The sequence below is a fragment of the Columba livia genome, chromosome 8 (assembly GCF_036013475.1).
Source record: "Columba livia isolate bColLiv1 breed racing homer chromosome 8, bColLiv1.pat.W.v2, whole genome shotgun sequence".
Lineage (NCBI taxonomy): Eukaryota > Metazoa > Chordata > Aves > Columbiformes > Columbidae > Columba > Columba livia.
Genome location: NC_088609.1, coordinates 6,189,208 through 6,200,919, shown reverse-complemented (window position 1 = coordinate 6,200,919; position 11,712 = coordinate 6,189,208). Strand labels below are relative to the sequence as shown.

The following is an 11,712-nucleotide window of genomic DNA, read 5'->3' as shown; positions in this document are numbered from 1 at the left end:
CACCCATCCTGCTGCCGGGTGCTGTCCCCGGGGTGCCCCCTCCCGTGGGGATGCTGGGTCAGCCCCCGTCCTTTCCGGGGACAGCACGTGTGCCCAGGGTGGTGACGGGGTGCAGGGTGGCACCCCTGGCGCTGCTTTTCGGGAGCTGGAGGTCTGCACCGTCCGGTAAAAGCCTCCCAAACCCAGCAGCAGCATTGCCACCCTGCACACCCCCACCGCTAAAAAAGAAGATTCTGGGGAAATCTCTGCTGCACCAAAGCCCAGGCCTCCCTCCCGGCAGAAAACACTTTGTTCTTTTCCTCTTCCCAGCAACTTTTGGCATGTTTCAGGCGCGGGTTTGTACCTCCCCCCGATGCCTCCTGCCCAGACTAAACAACTCCGGCTTTGCCAGACCTTCCCGGGCGCCCGAGGCAGGCAAAGCACCGGAGTCCTCCCTCCCTTTCCCCCCTCCCTGCACAGTTTTGGGGTTGTGCAAGGGGGCGGGGGGAGCCCCAGGTGGGGCCGGGCCGGGGGCGGAGGCGGGCGGGATGGGGCGGCCCGTTTCTTCCGGCCGCCGGGAGCCTCTGCCGGGCCGGGCGGGAGGACGAGCCGCGAACACGAAGGTAGGTTTTGCCGGCGGGGACGGGGGGGTCCCCAGGAAGGGGGTGCCGGGGGGAGCCGCTCCCCGCAGCCGCCGGGCATCGCCTTACCTGGGCGTTATCCTTGGTGTTATCCAAATCCAGGGCTTTTTCTCTTATTTCAGGCTACATCATGTGCTGCCTGCCGCGGTGAGGTGGGCTCCGGGGTGGTGGGACCGGTGGCACAGGCAGATGCTGGCGGAGCCGGGTGGGGACAGTGGCACTTGAGAAGTGGCGATGAAGAGCAACCAGCTGTCGGGGGTGGACATTTGTCAGAAGGCGGCCTGCCCAGCACCAGGGGGTTTGGGTCACAAAAGCTAAAAGTAAGGCTGAGCCAAGAAATTTTTCTGTTACTTGTCACCTGGAGGTGGATCTGCAGCCCCATGAGCCTCCTATAACCAAAAACGTCTGAGCTTCACCCCAGGAAGGGTCACAGGTGGGCTGGGGAGGCTGCCTGTACCGTGATTTAGAGGAGACTGGGATGCAGGGGTCCCGGTGCTGTGAGGGATGACAGCGGTGCTTTTCTGAACGCAAAACTGGTCTTTTGGGCAGGAGTCGCACCGATCCGGGGCCGATGGCAGCTGCGTGCGTGCAGACGGCGATGGCGGAGCGGGCTCCAGGCAGCAGCTTGCAAAATAGTTTCACTTTAACCCTCTTATCCGACATTCGTATCAGTAGTTTTCCAAATCGCTCCCTTCAGGGGATGAAAGCATCTACCCGTGGCTTCTGGCTGGAAGGTTTGATGGCGGTGGGAATAAGATGAAGCTTTAGTTGGTTTTGTTTGCTGGGTGGCGGCTGCTAGTGTTTGTTTTTTAATGTTTGAGGAAGATCGCTGGAGCCCGCTGCGAGTTACGTGAGACCGGCGGCAAAACTCTTTATTAATCATCATTTCCAAACCAGTAACGTGCAATCCCAGCTAAGGAAACTGCTTACCCTCAGTATCAGGTTTCATCCAGTTTTCCTTTAAGTCTGCAGGTGCAAACGGGAAAATAGATGTCACTGGTGTGCATAGCTGTGTCTGCTGTTTGTATCAGGGAGCTTGCAGGCTCTGAGGGTAGAGTTAGCCTCTCCTTGCTGGACCCATAGCTGTCACTGCCAGTGGGAAGTGGGTATAAAGCCAATGTAAAGCCAATAACAGAAGGAAAATGGTGAAATTTAATATTGTGATTCCTGCTTTGTACCACTTAGCGTCAATTGCATGAAGTGAGGTCTCACCAAAAGTGAGGTCTCATCCACTTTAAGGAAATGGGGGTGGATGCCAGTCAGACGCTTTCACATCACCTCTGCAAGTCCTGAGTTGCTGCTGGACACCCAGCATGGGGGAGTTCACATAACCTAGAAGTACTGGGGGCCAAACCCCACAGGTCATGGGCTGTAGGTCAGTTGTCCTCCAGCTCTGCCTCTGCTCTCAATGTGGATATAGGGAAAAGCACCTTAGAGCAGCCCTGCTCCCACCTGAGCCAGGCTGCTTGTCAGCTGAGAGGAGGCAGTTGAGCTTTGTTAGGCTGGAGAGGATTTCACATAGACATAAGAGCCTGTTGAGGGTTGAAACTAAAGGACTTGCAAAATCAGGTGTTAAAACATCTCCAGCTCTTTCCCCTCTGCCACGGTGACCCTGCATAGCAGTTTCCAGCCCTTTGCCCCCTGTTTCCAGCAAACTGCAACTTTTCTGTGAACTCTACCTCAATCGCCATCCGCTGTGGTTGCTCAGCAGAGCACAGGATGTGGGCAAGCCAGCATTGCCAAGGCAACCCCTCTGTTTTGATTTCCCCATGCTCAGGCTGGCAGCCTTTACCCCTCCAGCTCAGCCAGGCAAGCCGTGTCCGCCAATGGTTTGTGATGCCATCCCATGCTGGCCCTCTAAAGGAGCTTGTTTTCCACCCACGGCCACCCGTAACTCCAGAGGAGTGGCAGACGCTCCCCACCCTTGAAAAAAAACCAGCTCCTTTGGAGCAAATGTGCATTAAAGAATCTCATGTTGGACACCCAACTTTGATTAAAACTTACACAAGTCGTGCAGAGCTGTCTTCCATCCTTGGCTACAGGATTTCCCGAACAAATTACCATGTCAGCTTTCCCCTGACGTGCTGCCAGCACAGGCTACCCAAAAACAAAGAGCTCATTTAGCAGGGCGCTTAGCAGCCCTCCCTGAGATGCTGCCCTGTCTCCCAGCGCCTCCCTGGCCCTGTTTTTTGGTCTCATCTCTTGTCCCAAAAAAACAAGCCAATCTCCCAGCTGCAGCTCCACGTGCATTGGGCACATAGTTCAAACTCATGGTGCAGCTCTCCCCGTTTTTCCCCTCACTCGGGGGGATGTTGCTGTCGCACCAAATCGAGCAGCAGCCTGGCTTTTCCCTAAATGCAGCTAAATTTCAGGCTTTTCAGCTGTCGATGGGTGGCCTCGGGTAGCTCCTCTGCCCTTGGAGCTGCCGGCTCAAAAGCCACCAGTTTGTCTACTTTTCCCTCCCCTTTCTTTTTCATACTAAACTGAAGAACCCCTTTATTTAGCACACAGACATCCCTTCATCTACAAAACAAAAGGCAATGCACGCACCAAAAAGAAAAGGCATTTGAAAAGCAGCTGCTTGGCCCTGCTGAAAGGTGGCCCTGGAATTTCGGTGCTGCTTGCCCAGGGCAGTGGCAGGTACCGCTGTCTTCCCCTTGCGAGGGATGCTTGGCCGCATCCCTGCTGCTCTGGGCTTGCACATCCCCAGCTGGGCTCAGGGACAGACCCACCACTTCATGGCCAAACATCTCAGCCATAAGCCACCCTTTGCCTGGTGGCCACAGCAGCACCAAGAAGGTCCCTCCGAGCTGGGTACTTCCCAGGAACAAGCCCCAAGGGCCTCTGCAGCACATTCAGCTCCGGTTTAAAGTTGAAACATTTCAAAGGGCTCTGATTTTTTTCTTTTTTTTTCTGCAAACAATTAATTACCAGTTTAAAAGGAAGTTCCAGCCCTCCTTCCCTCCCCAGAAGTTTAGAGGCAATAAATATAAAGCAGCTCAGCGCAGGATTAAAATTGTACATCCTGTTTTGTCTGAAATTAAGGCAGTTGTTTTGAGGTTGTGTTTTGGTTTTTTTTTTACTTCTTTTTTGGAGTGAAGTGTATCGTAGGCGTCCAGTGTTCCTGCCTGGATAATGAGCTGTCAGGATATTTATGGATAAATGGCAAACCTGCTTCACGCAGATGATTCAGGCTGAGGAAGAGCCACTCTGTTTATTTGTGTTGCAGTTTAACCTTTATTACAGCTGTCCCAAAAAAATGCCTCAGCAAGGCTGAAGGTCAGGACAATGCGCAGTTTTAAGACGCGGCTCTCACCGCTTTCCCTCTTGTCCTTTGCATGTGATGCCTGTGGGCAGCAGATAGCAGAGACCAGCACAAAGGGAGCCTGGGCTTATCTCCTCTGGGAGCAAAACCAGGTCTGTAACACTCACCACTAACTCTGGGAATGGGGTAGGAAGGGGACGGGTGGCATTTCAGACTCTGTGGTAGCCCATGATTTCTCAGGTGGGGATGGCGGTTATACCACTGTCCTCTGCTGAGTAAGAGAATGAGGCAATGCAAGGAGCAGCAAAAAAGGTGCTTGGCAGCAGAAGTGGGGTGGAAAAGCTCTTTTGCCTCTTGCAGCATCATTCCTCCCCTCCTGGGTGCATGTCTGGCATCCCCACTATCCTCCTTGTCTACCTCCGAAAAACTCCCACCATATGTGTGTATATATATATATATGTACATATATATATATATATATATGTGTGTATATATACTGGACAAAAATCAAGCAATGAAATATTAGCCACAAAAAGCCAAAACCACCTCCCAGAGTGCTGCGTTTCATTCGTTACATCTCAATTGAAAGTTTTTCAGAAAGGCACCCACAGAAATTCGTATGTCCATTTTCATCACGCTTCCCACGCACACATTCATAAAAACCACAGCTAATTGTGGCCAGCTCAGCTACGCTCTCGTGCACATCAAAAGAACACATTCGCAGTGGTCAGTCTGTTTCTGCGACAGGCACGGAGGATAAACCTCTTCTTTTTTAATAATACCTGAGCACTTGTGAAGTCCCGGATTCAAAGCTCAGCATCTGCACTGAAGGATTCAGCCCCTGGGATCCTGGCAGTTTGGTCCGAAAGCCAGTGGCCAGGGCAGCTGGTGAAACAAGCCTCTGCACAGGTTTGTAGGTCCCTGGATGGTGTTTCCAAAAGCAGGTTTTCCCTTGTAAGCCGCCTTTTCAGGGGCTCCCGCCTCAGTAGCAGCGCGAGGGCTATGGTTAGGGTTGGGTGGGACTCCGTTTCTTTTTTGGGTGAGGCTGGTAGCTTTGTTGTTTGTTAGGAGGTAGGATGTTAATTGCAAAGAGAGGCGGGAGGATGCGCAGTGGTGCTGGCTGGGTGAACTGGAGCGTCGTACAAGAGAGGATCCCTTAGCATGTGCTGCAACATCAATAATGGAATTCAAAGCAAGGAACAGTAGCACTACAGACAAGGAGGCTTTAACCAAAACCAGCCTGGCTCCCCTTCCCACCCTCCCTCGAGGCCCCTGGGCTCTATGAGAGCTGCCAGCAGGAGAGCCAAGGAGTCGGTGGTCACAGGGGACAAGTGGAGAAACCCCTCTGGGACACCTTTGGCGGTCAGACTATACCGCTTAGGTTTTTGTTATGTGGAAGCGTTTGTTTTCCTTTTACCATGCCTCAGTTTCCCCTCCTGTGCACATGGGGATTTCAGCATTCCCTCAAGGGGCTGCGGGGATTGAATCCCAAAGGCTGGCAAGGACACTGATGTAAAACGCTGAGCGAAGGTGAAATATGTTATTAGAGTCTGATATTGCTCCTGCTGACTCTTTGCCTGCACAACTCATAATTTGGTGACCCTCATGTTGAGCCAAAACTGCAAACTCACGGCATAAAGCCCCCTCTCCTGCTTAAAAGCCCTGGGAGCTTTGACTGGCCCCAGGAGAGGCAGAAAGCCATGAGCAGAGGCAGAAGGTCCCTGCCCCTGCAGAAGGGCTTCCCTGGGAGTCTTGCTGCTCAGCAGCACCTCTCCCTCCCCGAGGGAGAGGAAAAGCTTACGTCAGGCTGCAGAAATGCTCCTCAGCCCTACCCAGCCCTTGGAGCAATTCCCAGGTGAGGCACAGCGGAGGCTCCTCCATCCCCAGCCAACCCTTGTCCTCCCCGCACTGTCACCTTTGCTGCCAGCCCTGGGTGCATGGAGGGGCCCATGGGTGCCTGACCACCCCCTGCGAGTCCCACTGACCCCAGTCCCCATCAAAAATCCAGCTGATTTAACCGCGGCCCCCACCCCAGACCTGCCAGTGGTGTCCAGGGTGTCAGAGCAGCAGGACCGGACCCCAGCACAATGCCTGGGACAGACACACCGGTGCTCAGCCGCCTGTCCCAGACTATGGACCATGAGAAACGGTCTGTCCAAACCAGACACCCCGTCCCAGAGTGAACCAGGGGTAAGGAGAGACCTGTGGCACGTTGGATCCCAGCTCCAATGGTAGCAGTACTGCTCACTGCAGTGGTCCCTTGCCTGGACCAAGCAAGTCCCTTCGTAGACAGGAAAGCTCCTCCTGCAGACAATGTTTCCCCTACTAAAAATTAAGCCCTACAAAGGGCTAATAAGAGCTCCATGCTGTGGCTGCCAAGCAAGGGTTGAGATGTATGTCCGGTGGCAGCAGGATTTGTGCTCAGCCAGATGCCAAGGCACATAGGGATGCCCAAAGCTCTCCTTGCCCATCCCCACCACTGAGAATGGACTCCAGGAGAGGCGGGGAGGCTGTGTTTCTCAGATAGGGACACCCAAAGGGATGTGGCTGGCAACACAACCCAGCCCCTGTGACCCCAAACCCCTCCAAGGCATCAGACTTCTTACCCTGCTGAGGCTTTGGCTGTGCTGGCAGCTCTGTGGAGAAGACTGCTGAGGGAGCAGGTACCTGATCCGTGTGGTTATTTGTATCCGCAGGCACCATCCTAGGACACTTGTGGAGCCCACTAGTTGCTGACACGAGCTGAACGTATCCCAAGGGGCCTTCAAGTAGAGGGAGCAGCACAGACAGCCTGCCCAGGAACTGACATGGAGCAAAAGATCAGCTCTTTCTTTAATTCCATCTTGGAGCTTATCCGTACCAAGCATGAGGAAGGCGTCTTCAACACCGTCTGCTTGGTCGTGCTGATGGGTCTGCCTTTTGTTGTCCTCATTGCATTCATTTTCATCTGCTGCCACTGCTGCTTCTGCAGACGGAGGGGAGAACACAGGAAGAAAGGTGCCACCAGCAGCAATGGGCAGCTGCACGCCGAGAGGAACAAGAAGAAAAAGAAGAAGAAGAAGAAGGATGAAGAGGACCTGTGGATCTCTGCTCAGCCCAAGCTGCTCTTGCTGGACAAGAGGCCCTCTTTGGCCATCTAGCAGCCAGGGGTGTTCAGGCTCTCCCCTCGGAAATACCACCAGTTCTTTCAGCTGTGCACTATGAGGAGTGAGGAGATGCCAGAGCTGCTGCCACTTTATGGTGACTTTCCAAAGAGGGTGAGCCCAGTGGGTAACCAGCGTGTTGAAGGGTCAGCAGAGAGCAAAGCAGTTGAGCACAGGTTTATGCAAGACCCTTCTCTCCCACCATGAGAGCGTCTCCAAGGGCAGAAACCCCTGCAAAGAACAGGTGTGCCTTGCTGAGCACACACGGGTGACCTGCCACCGTGCTATACGTACCTCCTGCCACGAGCACAATGCACACCCAGTGGGCTGGCACTTAGCAAACTGGGAGCAAAGTTCTCTCCCTCTGCACTGGTGTGCGAGCACATGCACCATGGCACAGACAAGGCTGCACAAGGACCACGTGCACTTGAAGACACAGCCACCTGCACGCTCCCCCTGCATAAACACAGACGGCTGCATGCAAAGCAAGCACGGGCACGCCTCGTTTGCTTGCCCGGCTGCTGAGGTAGCACAACTTGGCTGTCTAGGCTCCGTCCAAACCCAGCATGTGTTGGAGATGCAAAAAAAGCCAAGAGCAGAGTTGTCCCACAGCTCAAAGATGTGCCAGCTCCCCCGCCACCAAACCAAAGGCAACTGAGAGCGTCTGAAGACAGATGCCCTCAGCCCAACCTTAGAGACCTCAAGATGCATTGCCACCCAGGCTAGATGCAGGGAGGAGAGAGGAGGCTGCAAGACTGGCCCTTTTGCACCAGCACTTCAAAAAAAATAATCTTGAAAGACTGTTTTATACAGACTTGCCTTTAGAGAGCCCACCACGCTACTGCAAGAGTGGAAACACAAGCTGAAGCTGTGTAAAGGCTTAGCGCTACAGGCAATAGAGTTATTTATTGAATGACTACTAAAGAAGAGCAGGACCAAAAGCCCCTCTGTGGTGGGGCTTGGCACACCAAAGCGGTATTGAAGCAGCAGACACGCTTTCCCAGACACTCGGCCGTCCCCTCTCCCTGCAGCCCTTGTGCACACACAGACCCACCAGCACGCACCACTGCCAGCTGATGCCAGTGCAGGGGCTTCTATACAGCTCTCAAGCCGACTGACTCCAGGATTTGGGACATGCTGTAGGAGCAGAGAGGAGTGAAGTTCATGCCCACAGTCATCCCTTAGCCAGGGACGCATCATCCAGCTGGACCCTGCATCACTCTCCATGCCCATCTCCCTTGGATGTGCGACGGCTTAGCCAAGCACAGCAGCTAAAAGGACCACACACAGCTCTCACCCTGCTTTGGTTTTGACTGTCTGCTCCCCCTGCCTACCTTCTGAGGAGCTGGGGATCTCTTCTGCCCCCCACTCTCCACCCTGCCAGGCTCTGTCTCTCCCAGCCTGTTCTGCCAGTGAGAGATGCACACGCGTGATCCAAAGCCCCATCACATCTGGGTTTTGCCCTATGTCTGTACACTGGATATTTTCCTCCCATTTTCTTCCAGTTCTTAAGCTGCTGGAGCAGACAGATCTGCCAGCCATAGCCAGATGTGTGGGGGACAAGCAGCCAAACCCACATGGGCAAGATGGGATGGAGCTGCCAGACACCACGGCTTCCAACCCAGGCGAGGGCGATGCCGCCTTCCCCCAGCTCCCGGGGTGTGCACCAGCAGGGCGGCAAAGCCACCAGTTAGAAGCAGCTGCTTGTGCCACCCTGTCCCAGCGCAGCCTGTTTTGTCCGACACAGACAGGGCGGTGATGTTAACATCACGTCAGGGGGTTTGGCTGCATGCGGCTGTGCTGGTAACAGCCAGGAGGCCCGGGCTCCTCCTCGCACAGCCCTTTAAATTGACCCCATATGTGCCTTATTTTCCAGCTTACTTCGTTACCACTGAAATAAGTGACTCCCTTCTCCTCCAAAACAAGAAGTAACATATAATGCTATTAAAAAATCAGAATTTGCTACACCTAATCCTAGAGAGAATGCAGGAATAGCTCTGGTCTCTGTCGCAAACTGCCAGTCCTCTTCCTTCCCTCCTTTCCCCCATCCATGTACTTTTCCCAGCCCTCCTGCCTCTGCGCTCACCAGGTGGGCAATGCAGCTGTCAGAAAGCTGCCCACGCAGGTGCTCCTGCTGCAATCCAGAGGCAGCAGCAGCCCCGCAGGAAGGGCGGTGCTGCCTGGAGGAATATTAAACAAAAAAAAAGAGCAAAGGGAAATCTGATGTGAGGCCAGAAGCGTACCTGAACAAGCAGGGGCACGGAGGCAGCCAGCGCCAGCAGAGTACAGCCTACCTGGTGTGGAGCTGCTGGGTTTTGCATGGCTCCTTGCAAGAAGGTCCTTCTCCAGAAGAGCTGGCAAGTAATGTTTCTGGCAAGGGCAACTGATTCCTGCAAGAACCAGAGAACCATCAAGAAAATGTCCTGCGTTGCATCACACACAATATCTCTGATCCAGGCTTTGGGGAGTTCAGAGCCAGGCCTGAATTTCAGGAGCTCCCTAAAACCATCATTTAAACCAACACTGGGCTGGCCAGCGAGGGACTGGGTTACAACCTTGCCCTGTTCCATCCCACCTGCATATGGTCCAAGGCTCTGCACCCCAAAAAAGCAAAGGGGCTACTGGTTTAGCCAAACCACACACCGAAACAGCTGCTTCTTGTGACAAAGAGCAGCGACAGCCTGAGGTGCACCAGGAGCTGTCACCCATCGGCTGGGCAGCAGGGAGCTCACAGCAGCAGAAGCATGGTACAGAACCACCGCTGCATGGGTCCCCGCTCCCCAGACACCCTGCACTGCCTCCCACAACTGCATTTCAGTATCGACCTTTTATTTTCCTAAACAGCCCCTGCAATGGGGGAAAAAAAAACAAAACACCACTTTTTTGCAGTGTTTCTTTTTTAAAACAAAAATAAATGACTCTCAAACTGCAAACAAATGCCCCGTCTCTAGCTTTCAGTCATGTGTTTATTTTCCTGGGAAAAATCTTTCTGGTATCTGCGTCCTGGCCCTAGATAAGACATGGGGAGAACTCAGCAGGCAGAGGCCATTGGGTCTCTGCCTGCAGCCAGCTGTGCAGCTCCGAGATGTTTTTTTAAAGAAACAGCTTAGCTTAATCAAGTTTAATGGCCTTGCCTCGTTAACAAACACAGTCAAGCTCCTCTCCCCAATTGCAAAAAGTAGTGGGAAGCAGAAAAGCAGTGTTTGTGCACTGCAGGAGGTGGGCTGCTGAGGGATTTTTCCTTGTAGAGAGTCAGCAGCTCAGACTAATAAACCCCAGTTGGTTTTGATCAGACAAGTATTTCACGGTGTCTGCAGCTTCTCGCAGCCATCTGCGTTGGGCACGACCCGGGACCAGGCACACATGCCTCTGTCAAGCAGAGCAAAGGCTGCACCAAATCCTGCACCACTGAGCTTTCCCTCTGAGAACAAAAATAAACCTGCATCTCACCTGGATGATGCACCTGGCTGCACCTTGTCTGCAGTGCCGAGGCTCTGGAGGAGACGGGTGGGAGGAGGGCACAAGATTGCAGTACTGAGTGGCTAGAAATGGTGGAGACATGCTTTTTTGGAGAAGAAATGAGCAGGGCATACCTTGCTTTTCTCCAGACGGCAGCCCTGCACACCATGTTCAGGTCCAGACGTTCTTGAGCCCTAGTTTAGAAACAGGCAGGGGTTGAGGTGAAGCTGAGCATCCTGGAGCTGTCAAGGGATTGAGGGAATGCAAAAGTTGCCCCCCTCAGGTCCCTGAAACCGCACTAGGAGGGGAGAATGAGATATTCGAGGATTATTCCTCTATTTACTCAGCCAACAAAGCCTAGAGCAGTGACCAGAAATAACATTGCTGCTTTTCAAGCAAGTGCCCACTTTCAGTAAGACACTTCTCTCCTTATTACACCATCCAGATTCAAATTCTGCCCCTGCACATGTTGCAAACCTCACCAGTTAAAAAGTTAAGTGATCTCGGCACAAGGCAGAGGTTTTGAGAATCTGTTTTAGCCCTTACAAGGCTGGGTATTGCAGCAAAACAAGGGTAGCAAATGAACGTGAAATTTTTACGGGACTACCCCGACAAGCCTGAGCCTTGAAACCAGAACAGCCAGTTCCTGAAGGCAAACAAACTGCATTATCTGTGCTGTCCCAGCTTCTAAAGCTTTAGCACAGGCTCTGGTTAACCCCAAAAAGGTCTTTCCACAGAAGACAGGGGGATCCAGGGAAGTTTCTCCCACACTAGCACGAAGAGATGATGCCATCCTGTGGCTGTTCGGAAATACTGACTTCTCACAATTGTTTTCCAGCAGCTGCCACTTTGACTGCCCTTCCTGGTGAAAGAGAGGCCTATAATCAGGAAGAACAAGTCAGAAACTACAAATCAAGTGTCTCATTTGCGTTTATCTCTGAAATACAAAGCTCATACCACTTAAGAGAATATTCCTTGCTCTCAGGCAAGATTCAGCTTTAGAAAAGGGCTATGTTTTGCCTCTGCACAGGAAAGCGCGGCTGGCAACAATCACCTCTGCTGCCTTTTGGAGCATATGCTTACTTTTAGAGGGGCTGTGTGTGGGGCTAGTCCTGGGGTACGCCCCAGCCACCTTCCTCACGTCTACACTGTGCCCTTTAACTGAACAACACGGTGAAACCTGCCCTCGCCTACAGACAATCAGGCAACGGGAAGAAACCACTTC

At 53.1% G+C, this 11,712-nt stretch overlaps 1 protein-coding gene across 1 annotated transcript; it reads left to right on the top strand.

Moving 5' to 3' along the window:
• The first annotated feature begins 6,692 nt into the window (after nt 1-6,692).
• Nucleotides 6,693-9,965, top strand: KIAA0040 (KIAA0040 ortholog). The gene has a single exon (XM_013372248.3). It carries the CDS (start codon nt 6,693-6,695, stop codon nt 7,023-7,025), a length of 333 nt encoding a protein of 110 aa, XP_013227702.1. The 3' UTR covers nt 7,026-9,965.
• The last annotated feature ends 1,747 nt before the right edge of the window (nt 9,966-11,712 follow it).

Coding starts and splice junctions, on each gene's coding strand:
- KIAA0040 (XM_013372248.3), top strand. CDS start 6,693: ATGGAGCAAAAGATCAGCTCTTTCTTTAATTCCATCTTGGAGCTTATC.